Below are 26903 nucleotides of genomic sequence, written 5' to 3'. Positions count from 1 at the left end.
CTGGCAGGTTCTGGGTCTGCTGCTGAGTCATCTCCCACTGGGACATGCTTGAAAAATCGGCAGAGGGATTATTTAAACCACCACAACTGATTTCTTTCAATGCAGAGAAGTAATTGTTACTGTGAGCTCACATTATTGCAGAATAGGTCCCAGTCCTCCATCCTACCACCGACTTATCAACAAAGCACCAATAAACTGAAATTATGCCTCGACTTACAACCAAGGAAGAAAACGCATCACATCAAAAGATGTAACAATGGAGTGAGTGAAAAGTGGAAGAAGTGAGTTCATGTAGTAAGGATGCAAATTATTGATTGAGTTAATCTGTTTATTGATTTTATCAACTGACTAACGATTAATCAGTAAGCAGCCATTTTCCCTTATATCAAGAGGGCTGACCATCTTTCCATAACATAGAGGCTTGCATTTTTCAGAATATGTTGAATTTAAAAGAAACATAATTAAATATAAATATTGTCAGCTGTATTAAATACTGACTGAATAAAGAGAAAATGTTGGTATTCTCACATTATTAGACAACATATTTGTCAAATATAACAAAACAGGAATTTCTTAGGTTAGCTCAATGGAAACATAAAAAAATTAAAGGAATATAACATACGATATTCTTACTTCCCCATGAATACAGAGATATTTACAACTGAAGTACCATCCGTTGCTCTTGAAGTAAAATGTTAAAACTTTGACAGCTCTCAAAATCAACCCTGCTTTTTGACATCATGATTTTTATCCACATTTTTACAACTTTTCTCCATCATCCCCTCTGCAATTCTGTCATAACATACTCTCCATCATGTAAAACATGATGGAGAGTATGACCCCGCCATCTTTGTTTCTGTATCATCTGGCTCCACTTAAGGACGACCACCACCGCCCTCTACTGGATGGCAGCCAAACTACACCTCTGGAAGAAGGTCTAGGCGTGCATTATTACTTAATCAATTGGAACTCATTTAATCAACAATTAATTGTAAGTAGATTAATAGTTAGCGTACCCTTTTGAGAATGATCATCCCCTCTTGGTTGTGCTCATTGGTTGTGATGTCAAACATGGCGCCTCCATCGCCGGGAACGATGGTGTACTCTACTTCGGCGTTCCTCCCAATGTCCAAGTCATGGGCCTTTATTCTGCCGACAGCAGACCCCATTGCAGAGGATTCAGGAACTCTCAGGTGGAAGAAACCTGTCCGAGAAAATGAGAGCAGAGACGGGTTTATCACATGACATCAAAAGGAAACACAGCAAACTCCTCACATCGTTACTTCTGTAGTTATTCCCTCACCCTCCAAAGGATGTCGAAAAGTATTTACCCATAAGCAAAGGAGCTGTGATTCTCTCTGTTTGATGTCAAGCCTTTAGTTTTTTGCATGGTATTATTGGAGTTTCATTAAAATGGCCTGAAACAAACCAGTAAGACCAAAGAAAAACGGCACATCCCAGGTGCTGCGGCATTAAAAAATTAAAAAATAAAATCCACGGACAGGCAAACAGCTGACTGATTATCGCTTACACCTGAAGTGGAAGGAAATTAATCATTTCTATGCCTCACTTCACTCTCTGAGATCTGCTTAAAGATTAGTTTCTGTCTGTGCCAGAAAACTGACAACTTCTGGGTTGCATTTCACGTCTGACACCCGTACGAGCCGAGATCATGAAACAGGCGCGAGTCATTCAGAGTCCATAACTTTAGGTACGATCTGAGAAACAACACAACTAAAAATGTCCTCTTTCTTTTCTCTGTTTGGACATTCATGTAGAAATGATTAACTTCAACACATTTGAGACTTTTTTTTATTGAATGAAATTCCATAAGTAATTCAAATTGCTTCCCTCTGAACGGTTGAGCTACTTCCCTTTTTCTGTCCTTGCACATTTTTAAATTGAATCCAGAAAAATTCCAAACATGTTTCACTTTTGAGATAACAACAACAACAAAAAAACAGCCGAGGGCGCTTCAAGAAAATCTGATTATCTTTCTGTTTGAATTTGATTACTTTGGCCCTTATTTGACAAAATAAACTCCAACTCCATCTTGGTGTGAATGCATCATGCGAAACAGGATTAAGGAAAAGAATGGTTTTTGCTGGTGGCAAATGAATACAGCCTTTGTAAAACAAGGTTAAAATACACCTTTTTGGTTTGTATTTAAAAACATGTTTAAAATCATTGTCACAACACAAAGTTTTTGCAAAAAAAAAAGGAATGTGCAAAAATCAAATGCAAGTATTTCTCCAGTTGTTTGACTCTAAATTGTAATTTTTGCCACATTTTTCTTGGTATTTAGGCAATTATCAAAGCAATAGATCTCAAAGCAAAGCAGTCATTTTCAGTTTGTATGGTGTACTGCTTTTTTATCTGTGGATAATTTCCCATAAAACTGGTTCCAGTGTGTAGTTGACCCAAACGTTCACTCCATGAGCTGAAGCAATCTGAGCACCAACTCATTTCTGAGCCAGATAAAATACCAGCTTCTGCTGTTTCTCAAAAAAATATTTAGTAATTCATCACATCTCAAGGCCTTGTGCTTAATTAGCACCTTTCATATCATTTTAATATCTTTCAATCACACAGAGTGGCATTCGCAGATGGGCTTTTTTCAATATAGTGTTTGGGGGTTTGATTATAGAGTTTTCCTTCTCTGAGCTGATGTTCAAAAATCAACTTCATGTATGAGAATTAGTCTTAATGACAGATAAGGGAGCATTGATGTGACTAATCTACATTGTCCCTTTCAAATAAGATGAAAGCTATCTACAGCTAACTAGATGCAATCAACATTTTCTTATGTCTATTCCAGCCTAACCAGATCCTTGTCTTTGTTTGGCGAAAGAAAATAGCCAAAAATGTGACATTTGTGGTTTATTAGGCCAGGTGTTGACTTGGTTAGTTCATTAAATCAACTTTAATATATTTAAACATCAACAGACACCTTTATGTTGGTTTTATTATGTGGAATGGAGCTACTTCTGAGTTAGCAAAGCAGCCCAGCCCACCACACTAACACCAACATGTTTGATGGCATCATTTTCATTGTCTGAAATGCTGTAATAGATATGCGTAAGACACAAGTGAAACTGTTTCATTAGGATTTAAAAGTGTTAAGATGCTTCTTGGTTATTAGTGGTTTTGGCTTTGAAACCTGATTGTGAATGCAATTTTTGCCCAGATCCTTCTTCCATCTGTTTTCAGGTGAAGCCTGAGCTGCTCTTTTGGCTTTTCTGTGACTTTCTGGCCCAGTTGTCAATGTGCAAGTAAGGCAATATTTACACAGCAGGAAAAATCCAAACCAGATTCTCTATTTTTGCTCAGTACTCCACAAAACTACTGCTACTTGTACTTTCTTTTTATTAGCTTCCTTCATGTTCTGATCGTGTGACGCCGTTCACTCCCATTGCTGAACTTTGAAATCGATCTGTTACTACTCCCATAAACAGTTTTTGCTGCTCAACCTCCTTCTTGTGTGCATGTGCGTTGCTTTGTGGTGGTAAACCGTTCACACCAACGTCTCATTGCAGGCGGGTTTAATTAGTTGTAAGAACGACAACGTAAAAATATTGTATTTTAGTAAAAGACTGGAAATGAGCATCAGAACCTGCTGCGTGAACGAAGCCTCCGTTGGACGGCCAGCCACTCCTGAGTGCAGAGAGTGATTACTTATTGTATTACACGTTTCTGAATATTGGCTGTCAGATGGCTGGATGTTATTTATTTCTCTCTTCTAATGTACCTGTTATTGTCAGACAGCTTCTAGTTAAGTAAAATCACAATTGTCCAGATTTGGCAGTAATCAGGCCGGGGTGTGGCGAATAAAATTGAACTCCGCTTTCCAAAAAATGTTATTAGTCACAGTTCATTAGTCAGTTAACAAAGGGGGCAATTACTTTTTCACACAAGACCAAATTAGTTTGGAGTATTTTTCCTGTCATAAATGAAACAGCTATTTAAAAACTAAATTCTGTATTTAGTCCGTCTCATATTAAAACAATGACGCTATGTTTGTCAAAGAAAAAAGAAAACAGAGTAAATGCATAAGGGGGCAAATCAGGAATGTCACAGGACAATGCACACAATCTTCAATGGTAATTTTTTTCTTCTCATTCCTTAAAACCTGAATGCCCTTTGTAGCGGTGAGCAGTGGGAGACAAAAGAGGATGGGATGGGGCAGAGGAGCGGGGATGCTTGGCCCAAGCCTCAGTGCTGTGACAGCATTATGGAAATATCATCTTTTCCTAGCAGCCAGAGGAGCTTGACCGTCTGACTGGCTGTATTTACATTCAGGGCAGAGCGCTCAGTGTCACCTCAGAGCGCACAAAGAAGCCGCATCAATACGGAGGAGTATCTTTTGCTTTCTGTTCTTGCTCCCCTGCTGCTTCTATCAAGAATATAATTAGCATACACTTTAATACGTGTGCTTCAAAGTATGCGGAGAAGCAGATGTTTTGGTTTGCCTTATGTTATTTTAAACGTTGGCTCTCCGCATGATTTAGTAAACGCTACAATCGAGGTAATCTGGTTTAGCAGCAGCTTACGGGAACAAAAATACAGAGTTTAAACACACCGACTGAATCCCTGACGCTGCAGCAACAAATCTCAAATCTGATCTAAATATAGACGGATGCCCACGAGCCAAATAACATCTACCCTGCTTTATTTGCCAGGAGTTGTAGCTGGAGATGCAATCACAACAAATAAACAGGCCACTGCTTACGACGGAGCATAATGACAAATAATGAAAAGCAATTAGGAAGAGAAGTGATGATGAAAGCCCCCTGCCTTGCTGTAATTGTGGAGTGTTTGTTTTATTCTGAAATCATCTGTGAACCTGGGTAAGGTCATTGTGTTCCTACAAAACTTATATTCATCGCAAAGTGTCAAAACGTTGTCACATTACAACCAGCAACTCTGTGTATTTTTGAGGAAATTTATGTAACAGACTAAACTGAGCATATTTTGGAGTGGAAGGACATTTCTAGAAGGTTTTCAAGGTGATTTTAGAATAAAAGTCTGAAAAGTATACATCCCAGTTACCTGTGAAACACTTCATAGGTTTTTACTGCAATTCCACATGCAGGAACGAGATTTACTTATCAGTGTAACAGCTTCTTTTCTCAGGGATCACTGCTTTTCGTGGGACGTTTGCTGCGACGAAAACGCATGAATCTTTTTACACAAGCAGATTATTTCACTTATAACAAGATTTTCCCCCCTTGCTATAAGTGACATAATCTGTCAGTGGAGCTCATGCTTTTTTAATCAATATTAAGGTATTCAGAGTACACTTACTTTTAGAGAACCTGGGTGGGTTGTCGTTAACGTCGCTGAGCGTAATGTTGACAATGGTGGTCCCAGCCAGTCCTCCCAGTTGCCCCCCCATGTCCTTGGCCTGGATTAATACCTGGTACTCTTCCTTCACTTCTCTGTCCATATTGGGCAAAGCTGTCTTTATAACACCTGGTGTGAGAACAAGATTTATGAGAGTAGGAGGTAAAAGAGAAGGAAGACAAAGTGGGGGGAAAAAGAAAAAGGAGGTAGCGGGAAAGAGCGGTTGGGACATAAAGAGAGAAAGAAATGGAGGGTTATACACAAGGCAAGCAGGGAGGCGCTCAATTTACTTCAAAATGCACAATATATGGCCAGCAGAGAAGCTCACTCCTCCGCATGGAGCTGCAGAAGTATGAGGCCGATGGAGGTCACCTTACAAACTGGAAACACTTGACATTCAATACGGAGGACTGGTGAAGCCACATAATGACTCACTGGAGGATCTGAGACCCTGAGATCAGAGAGGGTTTATACTGCAGATTAATAGCGGGGTCAATGGGAGGTTGGCAGGCTAAAGAGAAGCATGCAGCACAGGTTGGACTCAACTTCCTTTTTCCATTATTCCATCAATTACATGGAGATGCTCTTCCATTTGATCCACAGACCTCTGACACGCTGATTGTTTTTGATGTTTTTGCCGTCGTTCTTTGTGGCAGATTAGTGCATGTCATCGCTCCGGGTTGTTATAGTTTAGGTCTTAATTTATATTTTGTTGTAATTTTTTGTTTTTTTAATTCATTTTTAGAGTATGTTTGCTAGTTAGTTAAAGATTGTTTAGTTTTAGTTTAGTTATTTTTTCATACTTTGCTTCAATTGTAGAATTCAGAAATCTCAAAGTATTGTTTTGTGATTACTAAACATCGATTGAGTGATGAAGACTCAACAGAAGATATCATTTTCAAACATATATTTAATTATTGTTGATCAACCATCTGTCTGTGTTTTCTCCTAACTTTTGCAGTTCTAGTTCAGTTCTAACAGTTCTTGTTATTTTGTTAGTTTCAGTTAACTACAACAACTTTGCGTCCCTTTGTTCACCTTTTACCTCCCAGCGTTTCTCCCTCCTTTTCTCCTGTGTGTTTGGAGATAGCAGCAGCCCCAGCAGGACAAACATTTGCTTTAACAGTTTCATTTTTTTCTTCTACCATCAGTTTGAAATATAATCACAGTAGGTTCTCTACAAAGCTGTGGGATGAGTAGCGCGATCAGCAACAGATTCCACCTTATCTGGCTGTGTGATATGCATGAACCTATTTCCATATGCATTGAAATGCCCCAGATAGCAGAGGAACAGCAGCACAGTTCTGCCGGTGCAAAGTTATTTCAGATTTAGAGCAGTCATGCTCCATATACCACGTCCACCCCGAGCCCTTTTCACCTGCTTTTGACACAATTTATCAACAAATAAGTGAGAGAAATAAATTCTGTCAATGCAGCAGAAACAAATGCTTTTGTTTTATTTTTCTTTTAGGGACCCGAGTTTGAACCGTCAGCTGCAGAACACTGGCTGCCCACAATCAGAGCATCGGAGATTCAGTAATTTCATGGCTTTAACTCCCGTTTTGATGCACTGCAGTGATATAATAGCATTCTGCCATCGCAACTGTACTTGAAAGACGCTGCATATTTATGAAGCTTTGTCTGACAGACATCTGCAGAGTATTTTACATCTTCAGAATTATTGACACTGCTGGTAAAGATGAGGATAAGATCCTCTTTTATGCAGGTTTTCGTTTTGATTCGTTTCTGGGGGTTGACATGGGAGCAGGGGCGGTTCAAGACTGTTTGGTGTCCTGGGCCAACATGCTCCCTCCACCGCGAGGCATCATTTAGATCAGACACACACATATGTCTTTTAATATTCTATTTAGGAAAAAAACATGTGAAAGAAACAAAAACAATGCTGTAAACACTCAAAGCAAGGCACAAACATACTGTGTACAAAAATTACATAAAACTAAAGTGCATTACAGAATCATGTGTAGTTTGTTTGCCTTTTGATCAAGACAAAAATGTCACTGCATAATACATACAGCTCATGCCGCTCTGGGCAGCTGTCCACTAAACCTGTCTATTATTTTATTATTATTAAAATATTCTGGTAATCATCCACAAAGTGGCCTTCTGCATCCTCTACCGAACCCAACAGCTGGATTTTTTTTCTCCAGTATTTGTGATGTTTACATTCAGCTTGACATAATTTCACATGATTAATAATTTAGTTAAGTGCAGAGTGAACTACATACATTACTGCTGCTGAAAGATGCATTTGCTGACATAAGGTTTTGGATTAGGCCACTCTTTTTTTTTTTTTGCTGTATCTGCATGACAAACTTTAATGTTCCCAGGTTACTGGGAGTTTTCTACATTTTGTTTCTGTGTCACTTTATATAGTTTCCCTACAGAACGTTGCATGTTGTGCACATAGTTCCACCCATGCATGGGGCCAAACCAGATATTTACAGTACAAAAGGATTCTGATGTTATTCTAATCGGCTACATAAATAATTTGTCTACCAAAGTAACACTTTGTAGCAGGACTTTGATGAGACAAAATCAGCTTTAATCAACCTGGACAGGATTCTACAGACTGTGTCAAAAGTTGGGTTACTCTGCGTTTTTCATGAAGACAGAAACTGGAGCTGTAGTCGTTGAGCTAACAGCAGAAGTAAAAGTTCATGACTGAATAATGAAAATGAAACTGAACAAGTTCCCAGCTGAAAGCTTCTTCTTCCTGAAACAAAATTCCAGCACAACTTAGATCCAAAGTTCCATCCAGGATTTCTGGAACAGTGATATTCAAAAAATGAACTCTAGTTTGTTCGCCTAGAAAGTCTGGTTCGTTTGGTGTGAACGCTCAACTGGGTCTCAGTTCGGTTGAAGTGAACTCTGGCGCAGTTTGAATGCATATGTGAACGCCAAGTAGACCAGAGACAGCTCCAAAAGCGGGAAGTGGACTACAGTGCAAGGCATTCTGGGTAAATACAACCAAAATAAACATGAGAGTCCAGCGCTATCTGGAGAAACGGCTAGTGGTCTTTTACCAAAGACAAAAGAGAAATCCTGCAACCACTAAAATCTGACACTACTTAATTTTGTTTCCATTTCGTGAAGAAGTAAGTTCATGTCTTCTTCAGACGTTTTTGTGTTGTTTCCTTCAGTGGTTCTTGTTGCAGCGCCACCACAGGCAAGAGTTGCAAATTAACTGAATGCAACATTAAAAGTTTGGCCTAAACTGGATCAACAGAGTAATGGTGTCATGTTGCTTTCTACAGTATTTGACTAAAAAATCATCAACCTTAATCTTGGCACAGAAAATTATGACTTATTAATTATTGAAAGTCTAATTTTTACCCATAAGTGTGTGTCTACTGTGCCTAATCACATACGGATAGATAACTTTGACATGTTTTCTACTGCAATGGCATAAGATACGGTTTAAGAACCCATTTCCCTAATTATCTCTAAATCCTTCTCCTCAGGCTGAAGTAGATGATCTGCTTAACAGCTGAGACATCTAGGGAATTACTGTGCATTTTAAACAAGTCTGAAAAACACAGTAATACGCAGTGAATGTTAGTATTAGCATGTTAATTTAGTGTTAACTTTGTTGTAGCTCATGTTGCAGTATGGAATGGCTATGACAGATAACATCTCTATATTAACATTTTTTTATGTACAATATTAATACTGGATGAAAAATCAGGATTTAAGTTTTCCGTGTTACTAAAACAAGTGAATGGTTACAGTTTCAGGTAACAGACCTAGAAAGAGGTCAGATATTAAAAAGTTTGAAATGTGCAAAGAAAAAACACTTTAGATGCCATAATGTGAGATATTAGTAATAAAATGTGCCAGAAGTCCTCTACATGAAATGAAATATTTGTGAGATTGCACAGCTGGATATTTTCCAAAGTGTAAGTGTCAGGCTCTATTCCTATACCAGAACGACATCCCTGGTGCAGACTCATCATGAACACCTTGAACAGTGTCCAGAGTTACACACCTGAGACAGTGAGGAAGAAGCTGCAACTTGGCTGCATCGAGTCTGGACCCATGGGACAGCATAGCAAACCGTCATCCTGTGACATTGTTAGATTTACTTGCCTTTCCACTTTTTTTGTAAATTAATCAAAAAGTTAAATTTTTATAGTTATTTGTCATAGTTTTGTTGGGTTTTGATCTCAGTTCTTGATACACAGAGCTCTGTTTTTATAAGTTTAATTTGATTCATCTGCTTGTGTCCTTTCTTGCATTTGGGTCCAAGTATCAACCTTCTAGTCCAGTACAGTTTTCCTTCCTGAAACCCCCATAAAGGCCTCGACCCGTTTCTCTAAAAGGAGACGCATTGTGCAAAATTCACACTTTGTACATCTTTGTACTTCCATTTGGGTTTTACTTATTCTGAAAACAGTCCAAACATTAAAACAAAAACTACTCAGATGGGTTTTTGGTGTCTGGAAAATAAGCCAAATGCCTCCGAAATGGAACGTCACTAAACTGCTGGCACCGCCTGTTACGTAGCAACCCAGGTAAGCTTCAGCACGTTTTGTCAGCTGATTGTAGCGCTGACAAATTTTATGCACTGTACAATGGCTGCTGGAAAAGACAAGTGTTTTGTTGTTGACCAGAAACCATTTCCTGCATTTTTTTTTGGTTGCGAAGGAGGCTCCACTTTTGCTTTTCAAAGCTATCCGGTTGCATAATTGCGCATCTGTCTGCAGTCATTTAATATGTGAGTGTAAATGTTGACCTTGGGGGGCATATTTAGATTTAAAGTGATAAGACGCCCTAAAGAAGCTCATTCTAAAAGGAATTCAAAATAGGCAGAACTGATCAGACTAAAATCTCATTATCTAAGAATGACTGTGCAAAAAAATATAACGATCCTGTTTCATGTAGCCCATAGATCTGTCCTACTATCTTCACAGAAGCCTAATAGGTCACCTTTAACAGAAGAGTAGCTGATCTCACTGTGATAGTTCTTCACAAAAGTCACCTCTAGAATTTAATTATTCAAATTTCTGACACATACGAGACGTGGGAAGAAAGCTATTTAGCTTACCTGTTTTGGGGTCAACAGAGAAGTATGGCTGACCATGAAGGATGCTGTACACAACTCTGGCACTGTTTCCATAGGTTGGGTCATCCGCGTCTGTGGCTGTTACTTGCGTCACGTAGGTCCCTGCGGAAAAGAGCGGAGGGAAAAACACAAACCGACCTTGAATTAATCTGTTTCCTCATGAGACCAGCATCCAGATTCGTTTGAAGTTCATCAGCCTAACAAAGGATCTCACCTGACGCCTAATGAGTGTTGAGTCACTGGTGAGAAAGCTGCAGCTGAAGCTGCTGGAGTGGAATGAGGGACAATATTTAGCGCCCCTGTTGTTTGGTTGCATTTGCATGTTTGTAGCTTTACAAAGCAGCCGTAAAAATGTGATGGGAAAAAGTTCTGGTTCAAACACTTCACTGAACAATGCTCCCATTAAGAAAACAAAGAGCAGAGTCAGGAACAGCCTTCCAGTCTCCTGAAGCAACACTAATCACTTAGTGATAAGTGTTGGGTTTAACTCAACTGCTTATATATTTTTGTCCTGGGGAAAATAGATGAATTCATAAAGATATTCCCAAAAATATATCCCAAATTTTCTTCTTTTTCTAGGCACATTGAGTGCTGGGAAAGGTGGGTAGCAACTGGCAACATTTACTTAATACTTGAGTAATATTACTTCTACTAATTTTTGAGTCAAATTTGCACCATATTCATCATTTTAATGTTATTTTCTATCTGCTGGTCAAGTGAAGATACAGTAAGGATACAGTATATGTTCTAACGTACCATGCTGTCAAAAGTTTTATATAGTAAGAACAATTTGGAAATATTTCCTTCTGCTTGAATTTGTTATTTTGTCATTATTTTATTTGTTTGCCTTATTTTCTATTATTATTTTATTCTCCAAAAATTTAGTTTTTTGTGTAATTACATATTTTGTAACAATGCAATCAGATGTTTTGTTACTTCAGTAGCTTTTTTTTTTTTTTACCAAATATATTTTTTGTCTTACTTCAATCCTTTTTCTAAGGATATTTTTTAACTTTTACTTGAGTAAAATTATATTGAAGCAGTTCTGTTCTAAGTTCAGTACAGTTTTTGGCAGCTCTAACCCCGTCGGGGTCCTTGTTATGTCAACAATTCATCATTTCATTCGAATGGAGTAGAATTAGCTACCAGATCAGCTTCAACATCCCTAATTGACACAAGCTGTTTCCCACAAGAGCATTTCTGCTAAATTATGCTTGTTTGATGTTTCCACTGCACCAAATAAAAACTGTGTTGTTTCTTTGCCAGAAATCCAAACGGACTTCTCCAGGACGGCGCTGCAGTTTGATAGTTTCCAGTATTGGAGTTCGTCCCATAATCGTTGGGTTGCCAGTTTGATCCATCGCTCTCTGACTCTGTTGTTGTGTCCTCAGGCAAGACACTTTATTTAAAAAAATTCAGAAAAAATGCACTAAATAATTGATAAATAATTGGTTTGCAGGTCAAATAAATATTTGATCCCCTACAACTGAGATCTTGATGAATAAAAGCGTCGACATGTTTTCTATAGTTGGTCACCAGGATTTGACATGTAAGCTGAGATTTTGACTCCTTTTTTACAAAAAAACTCTAAATCCTTTAGTTTTCCTGAGTCCTTAACTTAAAGCTATGGCTTTTCTATAGGACTGGGTTCGGGAGTTTAACTAGGCCGCTCCATGACCTTAATGCCATCTTTGGCCACTTCTTCTGTCTTCACTGTGGATTTTGCCCATCTTTACTGTTTCCTACTTTTCCCCTCCGTGCTTCACAGTAGAGATATTGTTCTTGAGGTTTGATTTTGGATTTCTGGATCTCAGTTTTGATCTCACCTGGCCATGTTGCTTTTTTCCCAATCTTCCAATGACGCAACGGTCAAAAAATGCAAGTGGAAATTGGCAAAAAGCTTATCAGCAAGTAATATTTGCCTTAAGCTCCCAGGAAAAGAGACAAAAAAAACAATGATTTGAGTCAAGAAGCGAGAAACAACAATGGGTGTGTGATTACAATCATGAAGATTCGTTGATCTGCTTTTTTCTATTTGGCGAAAAACAGTTCTAAGCATTTGCTAAAATTCAACAGATTCAGGTTTTCTAGCTCCACAACACAAGCAGATTGCTCAGAATGACTCCCCCCCCCCCATCTGGGCGGTGTAAAAATATACTGGATGAAGACGAAAATTGCAGGATGTGTGGGATGCTTTTTATGATCAAGAGGCACTGACCGGAGGGCTGGCACTTAACTTGGTCATTTTCTACGCTGCTTGATGCCTGTAAAGAACTCGCTGTATATTAAATGGTTTTATTTGTTTGTTTTTTTTAGTCTGTGGTTGAATTAAAATATCAGGTGAAGTGAGAGAGAGAGAGATTAGCGTTCCTGAAAGATGGCTGATTAGAAATGCTGTAGAAGGGCTGTGCTAAACATGTGTGCAGAGCAGATGAGATAACACGTTTCCTGCTAATGCAAAGAGAGCAGAGCCTCGGCAGCCTGTATGAGCTGAAAGTTTGAAAGCCTCCGAGCGCCTCTGACTCCTACACATTCCCATGCAACAAAGGTAACAGCTTTTACATAAGTGTGAGGCTATAAACCAGTAAAATGGATTTCAATTTGGAGGAAGAAGGAAAATCAAATGCCTGAATGAGAACACATTGAAAAAAACGGTTCAAATTCTTAAACCATCCAACTTCATCAAACAGCGTATTACTCCAGATTAATGCAGTGGTGTAAAGGAAAGCAATTAATGTCGCAGGCTGCACAATGTATGCATGCTTTATATTTAAGCATGAGGCTGGGAGATAAGAATTGCATCTATCTAAAGACTGATCCGATTACGAGAAGGAGTTTTTTGCAGGAAAATTCATGAGTCTGATGTTAAAAAAAAAACACATTAACAACCTAAAGTGGAAGTTTGTATAAAGGCAGTGGAAGAAACAAATTGATTAAGCATAAGACTTCATTTTGCAGTAATTACACCTCCCTGAAATAGTGTTTTTAATCTGCCTCATTCCCTAAATGATTCAGGGATAAACTATTTATTGACAAGGGATTATGGAAAGATTTGTTGCTTGGCTAAATGTTTGCTGCATTTACTAACGTACCAGCCACTGAAGCAAATTTCTGCCTAGCAGCTCTTGGTCTCTTTAGGACATTTAGTGAGGCGTTTTTGTTTGTGTGTTTGGTAATAAACACAACAGGCTGGCAATTCATTACCCTCTGAACACTTCACTACAATTTAATTCAATGACTTTGCATTTTCAAATGATGGCTGCATCTCAGTACGGACAACTTTTGGCTCATATTTTATGCTTTTTATTTATGTTGTCTGTCACCAAAGTGCCTGATTTATAACAGAGTTAAATGTTAAACTTACCTATGGGTGGTTTTGTATTTATGGATGTTTCTGCAGAACATGACTCCAAATTATTCATGGTAAACTCAACCAAAACAAATGCTAATCTATCGCTAGCAGGAGAAATGACTCGTGGTCTTTTATCGAAACTCCATTTTTGTTTACATTTTATGATGAAGAAGGAAGCTGCGTTCAGTGTCTTCAGAGGTTTTTGTGTCGTTTCCTTCAGTGGTTCTTGGTGCAGCACCACCACAGGCCAGGAGGGGAACAGTTTTTTCAAAGGGTTTGGATCATTTGACAGTGCAGTGTGAAAGAGAACCACAGCAGCTGAAAACATAACAGATGTTACAATTTTGGCCTCAAATCAAATCAGTTCTACTGGACTATCTGGTATGAGGTGAAGCGGGACAGATTATGTTTCAGATTAAAGGTTATTGGCAAGACTTTATTAATTACCAAGGCCTAAATAGTAAATATTGTAACATTGTGGAATGTAATTTTCTATGACTGCTACATAAATTAAGCTGGATAAAGACATTGTATGATAACCCAGATCAAATCTTTTATTTCTCTAACTGATCTCTTCACTTCTCTTTCATGGGCATGTTTTTTTGACGAACTTGAAAGCCTCCGTCCTACGGTAAACATTACAGAGCTGCCTTTGATTCAGGGAGCCCGCCAAGCCTGCTCCGTGTTTTCCCTGCTTTCTACCCATCCTTTCCCCGGGACTGCTGAATTTGAAGTTTTGAGGGCTTCATTGTGATTCACATCAAGAGAAAACCATTCTCCCAGCGAATTACCTTGATCTGCCACCCCTCCCCCCAAGGGAAGTGTAAAGACAAAGCTGTGAAATGTACTAAGGGCACACCAGGAATAAAATGGTTCTCTGAAATGTCAAAATCTGTTAGGTGGAGCAGCGTTACCCCGCTGGTTGTAGCCATTCTGCTCTCAAGCTGAACTTGTTTTGTTTTTTTTTTTACTATTTCTCAAAGAGAAAGAAAAGTTTCCCTTGCAAAGTAGAATTTAGATTGGGCCAAAAAATAAAAAAATAAAAATACAACCCAACCCAAACCTGATCCAACTCAACCGATTAACTTTAGTTCTGGGCCCAAACCTGACGTAAATAGGACAATTAGGACAACAGCAGATCTTTAATGTATTGTGGCTCAACACACCCAGATTTCAGACCTGATCAGTAATTTCTAGATGTCACAACTGAAGCTCCTTGTTTTCTTTACTTCCTCAACAGTTTGAACTATCAACTCCTCTATTTACAGTATAATATGTAGATTAACAGAACTTTACTTTATCGTGTTTCTTCCTCTGTGCTGCATGATTGTTAAACGCCACAGAAGCCAGAGCCTGTGGCCAATTCTGGTCGTCAATCTGAAGTGTACTGCAGTTATGTTAGGGCTCTGCATGCTCTCTTACCGACTGGTGACATCTCGGGTACGCTGGCTGTGTAAGGTCCCTCCAGGAATTTTGGTTCATTGTCATTGATATCTTGGACCTTGATGACAAACTCCGATTCCGGCTCCAGGGGGATATTGGTGTCGATGTCCACAGCCTGAGCCCGCAGGGTGTAGTAAGGCTTCTCCTCCCTGTCAAGGCTCCTTAAGGCATGGATGTCCCCCGTAGTTTGGTCAATTGTGAAAATGGAGCCAGCACCTTCCCCCGAGAGGGTGTACTTCACCGAACTGTCCCCCTTATCGAGGTCAGTGTGGAGCTGTGAGACAAAAGAGGGGAGGGGAAAAAAAGAGGCTGAGTGCAAACATTGACACAGATAATGATTCAATGAAAACACCGGGGAAGAGCTGTCAAGGAGAACTATTTCACAATGACAGTCAAGGAAACTGACTGCACATCAAAGAGTTCACTCAGCTCTCTGTGAAGATCTGCAAAACACCAAGTCAGGCGAAAAGGAAAATGATCAGGCGCTCAGAACATTCTGCAGATTAACGACGTGAAATCTTTCATAAATAATGAATCATCTCACTGCAATTATCCTTCAACAACTTAAGACCCATTACAGTTTAAGAAGAACTCAGAACTCTTTTCTTATAATAGACCAATGGGAGTTTAACTTTAGGAAGCAAACATCAAACAGAAAAAAAAACACCAGATCAACACCTACATAAAACAGTTTATAATTGATTATTTGGAGGGATTATTTGGGCTTCGCCGTATCTCTTATAAACATCATGTTAAGCTGCACTTTCCAGAAGCAAACACAGATTTTAATCTGTTCAGTTTTCAGCAAGACACAGCAGCTTGTTTTAAGTCAGTAATTCCTCAGTTTAGATTTTTAAGAAAGTGATTATGACAAGAGAAAAAAAAGTTAATAAATCTGCCAATGGTGCTTTGTTTTATCAATGTTAAGAAATTGTTTACTTAAAACAAGCTCAAATATCTTGCTAAAAAGTAACTTATAAGTTAGTTTTATCTTATTTCAAGTGTAATAAGAAATTTGCACTGGAAACTAAACTAACATTACTTGGTAAAATGTTGCATTTTTGCAGCGTCAACATACAAACATTCATATTTCCCAAATTAATCTAAAATATGAGGCTTCAGATGAGCGTGTGCAGATCAGAACAGAGCTCCAGCATTTTCAACATATCCAGGCAGAAAGCATATTTGCTAATACAGACGCAGGTCGATGGAAGCAATTTTTTTCCCCTTCTGACAAACACAAAACACATTCGGCACAAGAAAACCCTATTGACATAGTTATGTTTACTTTATGGCAGAAAGCAGCTATGATATTCAGAGCCTTTTAAATATTTACAGGCTGTAATGCAGTGTGATTACCTCAGAGGACTATGGATTTTTCTCTCACTTTGTCAGTGAGATGGAGTTTCCACAAGCCTGACTGAATGGAAGTTGTAAACCGGGAGAAAATAAAAGATAAATAGTCACAACTCCAAGCTACTAGCTTAAGTGTTGTCTTGTGGAAACAGGAAACATTTTCCATTACATTTGGCTTCTTAAAAATAAGCTTTTTCAGTTATGCTTGTGTTTGACCAGGCAACAATTTGTGTATTATGTTACTTTTGCATCTTGTTGTGTTACAACTTTAATGTAGTTAAAATTAAATCTGTGTGAGAGATCAAACTCATATCCTTGTAAGTTGGTTTTCCAAAGAATATTTGTAAGCTAACATTAACTTGACACTGGATTCTTTGGTTGTTTTAGCAGGACAACCAATGAATAAATTCCAATAAATAAAAGGAACTGGAGCATTTATTTTTCTATTTCAGTAAGTAACTGTGAGCTTAATTAGTTTTTAAAAAATATGCTACACAATAACAATTATTCCCCTAAAAAAGCACAAGTTTAAAACTACTAAAACTGTGACCAATCAAGTTGGGAAGAGGTTAAAGTTTATCTTGAAACCAGACATCATCAAGAGGATGTTTAGTGAGGGAATTAACTGTCAGCCATTTTCAAACCTGCATCTTGTTGGACATACTTTCTGTTTTATGAATTCATTGGATAAAATACTTTCATTATCTACTTTCAGCAGATTTTAACCCAGAAGCTAAAACCTTTGTGTATATATTAATCGTTTCTTAGTTTTTAAATAAACTTTTCAACAACCACAGAAGAAGAAGTTTTAGCTGAAATGCATTACTGGCTTCTAAAATACGGCCTTTCACGGTTGATGTTTCAAAAGATTGAATTAAGCTTCTCTGATTCTACTTTTCTTCTGATCTATTGAACCTATAATTTCCCCGACCTCAGCTTTTCTATTTATGCATTCTCCTAATGAGTCGATGGATTCCCGCTACGCCGTTGCTAACTGCCATGGCCGTGACGACAGGAAGAAATATGAGCTGTGGCTGTAGATTTTCTGTAGGTTACAGCAGATCCAACAGACACACAGACAAAAATAAAAAGGCACCAACACACTGGGAGTAATTGGTGATTCAGAGCAAATTGCCAAGTTCACAGAAGCATAGCATGGCATTATAATGCTGTTACCCATTGGTGCATTTCCCATTGCTATTCAAATGATAGACTATTATTCTTAGTACATGACCGATGTTGGGTGATAACGAGACCCCAAAACATTTCTCCCAGGAGGACGAGGACGTGATGGAGATTAGGTTTTCTCATGTACGGCTAATTTGACTGATATGTTCTCCTCCTCCACCGCAATTCAATTAGAGATTCACAAAATTACTCAAAAATTAAATGCATAGGCAAAAAATTAATTGGACTAACACTTTAGATTGCTTTTTTTTATTTTTGTTACCCCCCAAAATACCAGTATCTGAGTGATGCCGCTCCTGTACGGGAGAGAAGTAGAGCTATGGGAAAAAACACATTTTATGACTTTAATCTGAGAATTCTGACTTTTTTCTCAGAAAATTAAAGTCAGAATTTCTGTGGGGGGGAAAAAATCATAATTATGATGAATCACCAAATTAAAGCAGACTAAGTTCTTTTCAAAATGCAGTACCTGGCAAAAGTCAGATTCAGATTAACTTTATTTAGGTAAATTTACAACTAAATATTTAACAAACCAATAATTTTCCAAAAAGGAGCAGGTGGAAAATATTTTTACCATTTACATCAAAACAGCGAAATGCATGCAAATCTAAAATAAAATGTAAAAATATGATAAAAAAAAATTAAAAGGTTTTGGTGCTCTGCATATTTTTTGTAAAAACTTTTGTAAAAATTAGTGAAATTTTGTTTGTGATTGGATTAAAATCAATTTCTCACTTTTACTCCTGGAAGTTTTCCTTTAGTTTCCTTTTAAGAAAATTATTTTTACTAGTTGGTCTGATACTGTAACTTTTCTGTTGTGATGTTTTATTTATTTTATTTACTTATTTTTATTATTTATTTTCATAAATTTATTCTGTTGTGTTATTCTTTCTGTACAGCACTTTGGTGCAGTTTTAACCTGTTTTTAAAAGTACTATATAAATACATTTGAATTTGAAGTAAAAACTGAAATTCTTCAGTCTTGGTAAAAGAAATCAGACATTTTATGTTATGTTTTTTCCACATTTCCTCTCTAATTTAGTCTTGCCAAAGGGAAGCTTCTACCTGAATCTGTTGAGAGAGCTGATGAGTGACAGGAAGCAGGTGTGATAACTAGTGAAGGGAACAGAAAGCATCAAAGAAGAAAGGAAGCAGCAATCACACAATCTCAAGAGCTCCATGTGTTTGGAATAGAAAAAGGTGAAGATTTTGGACTTTGGTTGAGTTACAGGATGGATTAAAACCAAAAAACTGCAGAATGACTGCAGAAAGGTAGGAGCTGATTTTCCTCTGCTGGCTCTGTTTTCCTTTTCTGTCCCCTCTGCTCTGTTTGGTACAAAAGCTGCCTATTGTGCTCATTATTCCTGAGTTGGCTTTCATTATGCGCTTGCTTCTGTTAGTCCTGCTTTCTTTTGTGCCGGTTTGCATTGACTGGGCCTTAATAGATTATTTATATGCATTTTTGTTCCTACAAGCTTTGGCATTTGTTGTGGAATTTGTCTCCTTGAGTTATGCAGATATGTTTTTGTTGGGATGTCATGATGACAAATTGGTTAAACGCTTTGAGCTGCAATGATTTAAAAATTATAAGTCGCTGTGTGTTTTTCCCTTAAATGTGAGTGTGGCTTAGTAATTATTAATCATCTCTGATCCGCCAGGGGTTTTATCTTCATGTGTTGGCAATAGATGTGTTTTTGTGATTTCTCTGACACTAGTGAAAGGATTTGACTTGAGTGGTAAATATTTAATGGGAAGTGGTAGACGTTTTGCTCATAATAAGATGGATTATTTTCTGCACTGATGATTTTTAAATGCCTTCCATGCAATGCTTATTTAGATTGTTGTAAGACTTTAGAAATGTTCTTTTTTATATATATTTATTTCATCTCACACTTGTTTTAAGTATCTCTTAAATCTCTAAGCTGTATTATCACAAATTATAAGTTGAGCTGCAAAGTTTATGAGCCATTATATTTGTCTGAAATGGTCTTCCGGGTCTGGAAATGCTAATTTGTGCAACAAAACATTAAAAATCATCAGGTTCTAAAATGACTGTAATCTCATTTCAAGTTTGAAAAGCCAAACTACCTGAAACATTGGTGAAAAGTTAAGAACAGGACAACACAGAACCAAACTGAACAACCTGATTTCATCATCTTTTAACTTTTTTGGTCTCTTTGGCCTTGTGATCATGTTTTGATCAACATTTCTTACCAATATTGCTTCATTTAGGTTAGAAAACATTACTTTCTCTGGACTTTTCTGTCTTTTCCATCCGTTCTGCTGTGGATCTGCTGCTGTGTTTGAGATCGTCGTCTTGTTGATGACCAGGTTTGAGCAAAGCTTCAGGTTATGTTTGACTCAGGCATGTGAAATCAGATCTTAACCACTGTGCCTGACAGTTTCTGCTGAAGTTCTGTGTTTTATGCTGTCAACATTATTGTTGTACATTATGGGGAAAATCTCTGCTTAGTTTTCATGTCCAAATGACTCCGACCAAAGCTTTCTACTTCCAGATAAGCTACTTGTTTCGTCCTTTTTCCTATTTTCCCTGTCATGAGCTTTAATGTTTAACATGTATTTACACCAACCCAGTTTGGTTCGCTTTAATTAAACTCTAGTTTATTTGCCTGCCTAAAAGCCTCAGCTCAGTTGAAGTGAACTCTGGTGCAGTTTGAATGTGAACACCAAGCAGACCTGAGACCGCTCCAAAAACAGGAAGTGAACAATAATGCAGGGCATTCTGGGTAAATGCAACCAAACAAACTTGTGAGTTTGGCACTAGGGGGCGAAATGGTTTGTTCTGACAAAAGCAAAACACAACGGATTAAAATCTGGCCACACATCATTCCTTTATAAATAACTTTAGTGAATCAAAATATTCCAGATAAACCTTGCTGCCTCCATGATGATTTCTCTTGGGAGGTGTGTTGGTATTGCTGATATCCCTTGATGAACTTTTAACCCCTCCCAGATTGTTGGATCTTAACAGTTGCTTCTCTAAGCTCGTTATTTTTGATGTCTTTCCATTTTGACATTGTGCAAACACACCTGACTGCTGGAAAGCAGAAAATGATCAAAAACCTATTAAATAAGTCAGATTTGATGATTTGCTAATGCAGTACAGCATCCTGATGTTACTTTTGCAGTTAAAGCCAATAAAAACAGTAAAAGTGAACATAGTTTCACACGTGGCTCCTTTTTCTTGTTACATTATTAACGACTTTTGGTAAATATCTGATCACTTTTGTATGAAAACCCTAAAACTCCACAAGGGTCTGTTTTTTGTTTTGTTTCACTTTCATGGTAAACAATCAACTTTCCATTGACTTTATGATTTTATTGTTCTGGTGAAAACTTTAGCTCTACATTTTGTTTCATTCCTTGAGGGAACAGAAGCTTCCAGAACAGTTTCTAGTCAACAGTGAGGGATTTCTGCTGGAAAAACTGCCTTGTGTTCAACAGTTGTTCCTTTATCATCCATCCCTTTTTTCCCCTCTCTGTTGTAATCCCGTAATCTTTCGCAGCATCAATTGCTCCAGATTATCTCATGAGTTTGGCGCTCCCATTAGACAGATGAAACGAGACAAACATTTTCCTTCTGCAACAAAGCGGCCCTCGTCTCTCTGTGGTTTCAGTTGTGACCTACTGCAGAGATGATGGCGGCAGATGAACTGTTGCAACAATGTTGTCTTAATGGGATCTATTTCTTTTCATGACGCCGACGGATGGCAGACACAGAAAACAGCTGTGTTTAAAGCGGCCCAAATCGGGCCGCCAGGAGCCAAACCGCTGCTGTGAAAACACAAAGCTGGTTTTCATTAGACCTGTTTGATGACACGCTTTCTAATTGTGATTGCAGCGTGTTACAAGATCCCCAATCTCACTGTCACCTATTCCCGGTGGACCTAATAATGGCAGCTTTACAGTGAGATGTGTGTGTGTTGCTGGTGCTTTGTGAGGCTGAATCAACTTGTTTTTGACACACTAAGAAAATGAGCTGTGTAAGCGACACGGCAGAATATGTTGCAGAGCAGTTGTTTTGGATTGCATAAGGTTGTCAAGGCGTTTGTGATAATTGCCAGCATATATAATAAAGCATGCAAAGGCAGCTCAGGGTTGATTGAGAAATGCCTCATCATTAAAACAAACCTGCCTCATGGTGTCTGCATCTGCCAAAACATCTCATGTATTATATAGAAAAAAAACACAAAATCTTAAGTATTTTTCTTGTCCAGTTTCTCCTGCAAATATCTTATTTCAAGTGTGCTAACTTAGAAGTGACTTTTCTACAAGATATAGGAATATCTTGTAGAATATATTTAAGTCAGTACTTTGCTTGCAGATCGTTTCACTCATTACAGGACATGTTTCCCATGCTAAGTGAAATAATCTGCCATCTTTATTAATATTAACATATTATTGATTTAAAAGAAGCTCCTAGATGTTGCTGAAAACGTACCTGTAAACTAGTTTTGCCTCATTTCAAGTGGACTCAGATATTTGCTAGAAACTAGTCCAAATATACTTGATTTTGTTTTTGCAGTTTAGACGTGGAGAGAATCGTTGACACTTTATCACCTTGGTCTCGGTCTCGTTGATGGCCAGTAGCATGTCGGAGTTAAAACTGATGATGAGCAGAAAGTTGAGATGGTAAATCGGAGGATGTTATGGTTCATTATTGACAGGTGTTTCCAGTTGAAAGTTTGAAAACGATCATTGTCGCAATGACTGTTTAAGCCTGAATAAGCAAACATGAAGTAATCAGAGGAGAAATAAAATCCACATTCCTCTCCTGTTGTGTTGATCTCTATCCATCAAGAGAGAGCAGGCGACAATAATGCACCACATGTAAGCAGAGTTTGTAATACTTAGCAATGGGCGAAGCTGGAATCGGACGTCATAAGGACTGCACTCACACTGTTTTTTAAACTCGGCAATGAAAGCCGATGGCATCGTCACGAGGTCATAATGAGATGAAGGAAGGAAACAAAACTAATAGCAACGACCTTTTGTGGAGCACTGATTGCAGGTCTGTAGAGAAGCCTGGATGTGGTGGGATTGAGATGTGACGCGCTTTACTGACAGACTCCCAACTCATAAGTTCATAATCATAATTTTCAGCCTTTATGTCCAGATTTCCAGTGTCTGGCTTCATCTGGTGCAGAATTACGCTGCACGTCTCACATGAGTGACGTAAAAACTGGATAAAACGTCACAACTGTTCAGACTGCAGACGTGTAGAAAACAATTAGATGTGTATTGAACCACATATGGAAGCGGCACAATTTGAAAAAGCTGTATGTTGATTCAGCACCAGAAGGAAAGATCTGGTTGATCTGGTTGCTTTTTCATTTTTTGCTGCCACTTTTAAAGAAACCTTCTGGGAAAAAGTTAAAAATGAAATATTTGTTCATAATGACAAGAATGTTAAAGATGCTCTAAAAACCAATAATCCGTCATGCTAGGAGACTATTTCACTCTGAGCGTGACACAAAGATGGTAAAACGATAAAAATGGAGGACTGACTGACTCCAGACTCCTTCAGCTTCACCTTCAGCCAAGGTCAAAATCAAAATGCCTGAAACCTTTGATGCCGTTCAGGATCTCAGTCAGTACTGATACTTTCCTGACTAAAAATCATTATTAATGCTAATACTTTATGTATTTGAGAGGTTTAGCCTCCAATTAAACTGTTAATGTTTGCCTTTTAACTTTCACTTTTTAACTTTGTCTATCCTTGATTCTGATAACCTCTTTAATCGTCAGTGATTTCATTGTCACACATCTATGCCTTGTCTTTGGGAAAGAAAAAAAATCTGTTAATCAAGAGCACATATCAGAAATCTGTTCATTTGACTTTGCATTAACAGATGTGGCTGTTACTGAATAAATTATCATTTCTGATTAGGGAGAAGTTGAGATTTGATTTTTCTCCTTGATTGGCAGGCGAGGAAAAGCCGCCTCTTTAATTTATTAGCATTAAAAAGAAATGTTCAGGTATTTGAATACAAGCACCCAAGAGATGTGCATTGATTCAGAACAGCACATTGAGGGAAGAAATGCAAAACGAAACGGACAGACACATTGGCCCATTAATTACAAGAGAACACAGCCTGTTATTAATTAAAATTTCCATTATGCCAACAATGGTAATCAGTTAAATAAAGGAATATTCATTAATAAAGAGGCACTCAATTGTTAAAAGCATAAAGAACCAAATGGTCCAGGGGCAAAATCATAGCCTTTGTAATCAAATATAAAAGAACAAAAGAGCACAAGTTATTGTAATAACAAAGGGAGGCAGAAAAAAATTTAAACAGGAGGTTGGAATTATATCACTAACTAAAAGAACAGCCTATTGGTTCAGATTTCAAAAAGATGGAAACGGAGATGAGTTGAAATGAAGCGTTGCAGAACGGCTGTCTGACGGGACGACAAGGATGACCTTCCTATTTTTTATTTATTTTTCTCTAAGCATAATTAGTGAGATGCTCTGAGCGCCATATCTGTTGACACGGCAGCTAAAAAAAGAAGCAGATTGTGTGTGAAACTGTAATAAGACTCCAACCTCACGACAAACACGGAGGAAGCTTTTCTTTTTGTTTGTTTTTTTTCCGTCTTGATTATTAAGGTACATGAAGCCACAGAGGAATATTCAATATTTACGTACGAGCTCTTCAACTGCTGTAAGTCAGAGATTTTTCACTGATCATGGAGCGCAGCAAATAATTACATAACTGAATTGGCTCATAAACCAACAAACATCCATGTGGGAAGTGGGCAGCTCCTCACCATGAAAGCTACTGACGTTGCTTATGCTAAATTTGCATAATGACCATCTGCATTTATAAAGGGAACTTCCTTCTGTCGACTCTTGTTTTTTTTTATTTGATATAAAATCTACTTGTGCCACTTGTAGCTAAAGGTAGCTGCTGTGAGTAACCATTAACCTAGCAGTCGTGTTTGGACTGTGGGAGGAAGCTGGAGAGAACCCGCCCAGGAGCAGAACATGCAGACCGACCGACTGCAGGCTGGGGTTCAGTCTCACTGCAAAAACACAAAACCTTACCAACTGCTTTTGGTTGTTTCTTATCTTAGCACACTTAAAGTAAGACAAACCTAACTGACGCTATATGACACTTATTTCACTTGCAGCAAGAAGCTTTTGAAAATATCTGACAGTAGAGCCAAAACCTTTTCATCAACATTATGGAAATGATTACTTAAAACAATCTCCTATCTTGCTGAAAAGTTACTTTTAAGTCTTATTTCAAGTGTACTAAGATGCAGACACTAGAAACTAGACCAACAATTATTTAAGATTTTGTATTTTTGCGGTGCAGAACCTTCTTGGTGCAAAGCAGCANGATCCTGTTTCATGTAGCCCATAGATCTGTCCTACTATCTTCACAGAAGCCTAATAGGTCACCTTTAACAGAAGAGTAGCTGATCTCACTGTGATAGTTCTTCACAAAAGTCACCTCTAGAATTTAATTATTCAAATTTCTGACACATACGAGACGTGGGAAGAAAGCTATTTAGCTTACCTGTTTTGGGGTCAACAGAGAAGTATGGCTGACCATGAAGGATGCTGTACACAACTCTGGCACTGTTTCCATAGGTTGGGTCATCCGCGTCTGTGGCTGTTACTTGTGTCACGTAGGTCCCTGCGGAAAAGAGCGGAGGGAAAAACACAAACCGACCTTGAATTAATCTGTTTCCTCATGAGACCAGCATCCAGATTCGTTTGAAGTTCATCAGCCTAACAAAGGATCTCACCTGACGCCTAATGAGTGTTGAGTCACTGGTGAGAAAGCTGCAGCTGAAGCTGCTGGAGTGGAATGAGGGACAATATTTAGCGCCCCTGTTGTTTGGTTGCATTTGCATGTTTGTAGCTTTACAAAGCAGCCGTAAAAATGTGATGGGAAAAAGTTCTGGTTCAAACACTTCACTGAACAATGCTCCCATTAAGAAAACAAAGAGCAGAGTCAGGAACAGCCTTCCAGTCTCCTGAAGCAACACTAATCACTTAGTGATAAGTGTTGGGTTTAACTCAACTGCTTATATATTTTTGTCCTGGGGAAAATAGATGAATTCATAAAGATATTCCCAAAAATATATCCCAAATTTTCTTCTTTTTCTAGGCACATTGAGTGCTGGGAAAGGTGGGTAGCAACTGGCAACATTTACTTAATACTTGAGTAATATTACTTCTACTAATTTTTGAGTCAAATTTGCACCATATTCATCATTTTAATGTTATTTTCTATCTGCTGGTCAAGTGAAGATACAGTAAGGATACAGTATATGTTCTAACGTACCATGCTGTCAAAAGTTTTATATAGTAAGAACAATTTGGAAATATTTCCTTCTGCTTGAATTTGTTATTTTGTCATTATTTTATTTGTTTGCCTTATTTTCTATTATTATTTTATTCTCCAAAAATTTAGTTTTTTGTGTAATTACATATTTTGTAACGATGCAATCAGATGTTTTGTTACTTCAGAAGCTTTTTTTTTTTTTACCAAATACATTTTTTGTCTTACTTCAATCCTTTTTCTAAGGATATTTTTTAACTTTTACTTGAGTAAAATTATATTGAAGCAGTTCTGTTCTAAGTTCAGTACAGTTTTTGGCAGCTCTAACCCCGTCGGGGTCCTTGTTATGTCAACAATTCATCATTTCATTCGAATGGAGTAGAATTAGCTACCAGATCAGCTTCAACATCCCTAATTGACACAAGCTGTTTCCCACAAGAGCATTTCTGCTAAATTATGCTTGTTTGATGTTTCCACTGCACCAAATAAAAACTGTGTTGTTTCTTTGCCAGAAATCCAAACGGACTTCTCCAGGACGGAGCTGCAGTTTGATAGTTTCCAGTATTGGAGTTCGTCCCATAATCGTTGGGTTGCCGGTTTGATCCATCGCTCTCTGACTCTGTTGTTGTGTCCTCAGGCAAGACACTTTATTTAAAAAAATTCAGAAAAAATGCACTAAATAATTGATAAATAATTGGTTTGCAGGTCAAATAAATATTTGATCCCCTACAACTGAGATCTTGATGAATAAAAGCGTCGACATGTTTTCTATAGTTGGTCACCAGGATTTGACATGTAAGCTGAGATTTTGACTCCT

The 26903-nt window shown here is 38.0% G+C and overlaps 1 protein-coding gene and 1 long non-coding RNA gene across 2 annotated transcripts in view; one reads left to right on the top strand and one right to left on the bottom strand.

Moving 5' to 3' along the window:
• LOC103140508 (cadherin-12) overlaps positions 1-26903 on the bottom strand; it is a 161808-nt gene that overhangs the window by 49877 nt on the left and 85028 nt on the right. Inside the window, exons 4-6 of the mRNA XM_007555689.2 lie at positions 25316-25435; positions 5305-5472; positions 1017-1204 (exon numbers count right to left, since the gene is read on the bottom strand). Of these exons, the coding sequence (XP_007555751.1) occupies positions 1017-1204; positions 5305-5472; positions 25316-25435 (476 nt within the window). The remainder of the gene's footprint in view (positions 1-1016; positions 1205-5304; positions 5473-25315; positions 25436-26903) is intronic.
• Positions 1870-19032, top strand: LOC103140507 (uncharacterized). Its single transcript, XR_476514.1, has 3 exons — positions 1870-1882; positions 10603-10606; positions 18921-19032. It is a non-coding gene; the product is annotated as an uncharacterized LOC103140507 (long non-coding RNA).

This window comes from Poecilia formosa, unplaced genomic scaffold, assembly GCF_000485575.1.
Source record: "Poecilia formosa unplaced genomic scaffold, Poecilia_formosa-5.1.2 Scaffold72, whole genome shotgun sequence".
Classification (NCBI taxonomy): domain Eukaryota; kingdom Metazoa; phylum Chordata; class Actinopteri; order Cyprinodontiformes; family Poeciliidae; genus Poecilia; species Poecilia formosa.
The sequence above is the reverse complement of the archived record's forward strand: the minus strand, read 5'-3'. Positions and strand labels throughout refer to the sequence as shown.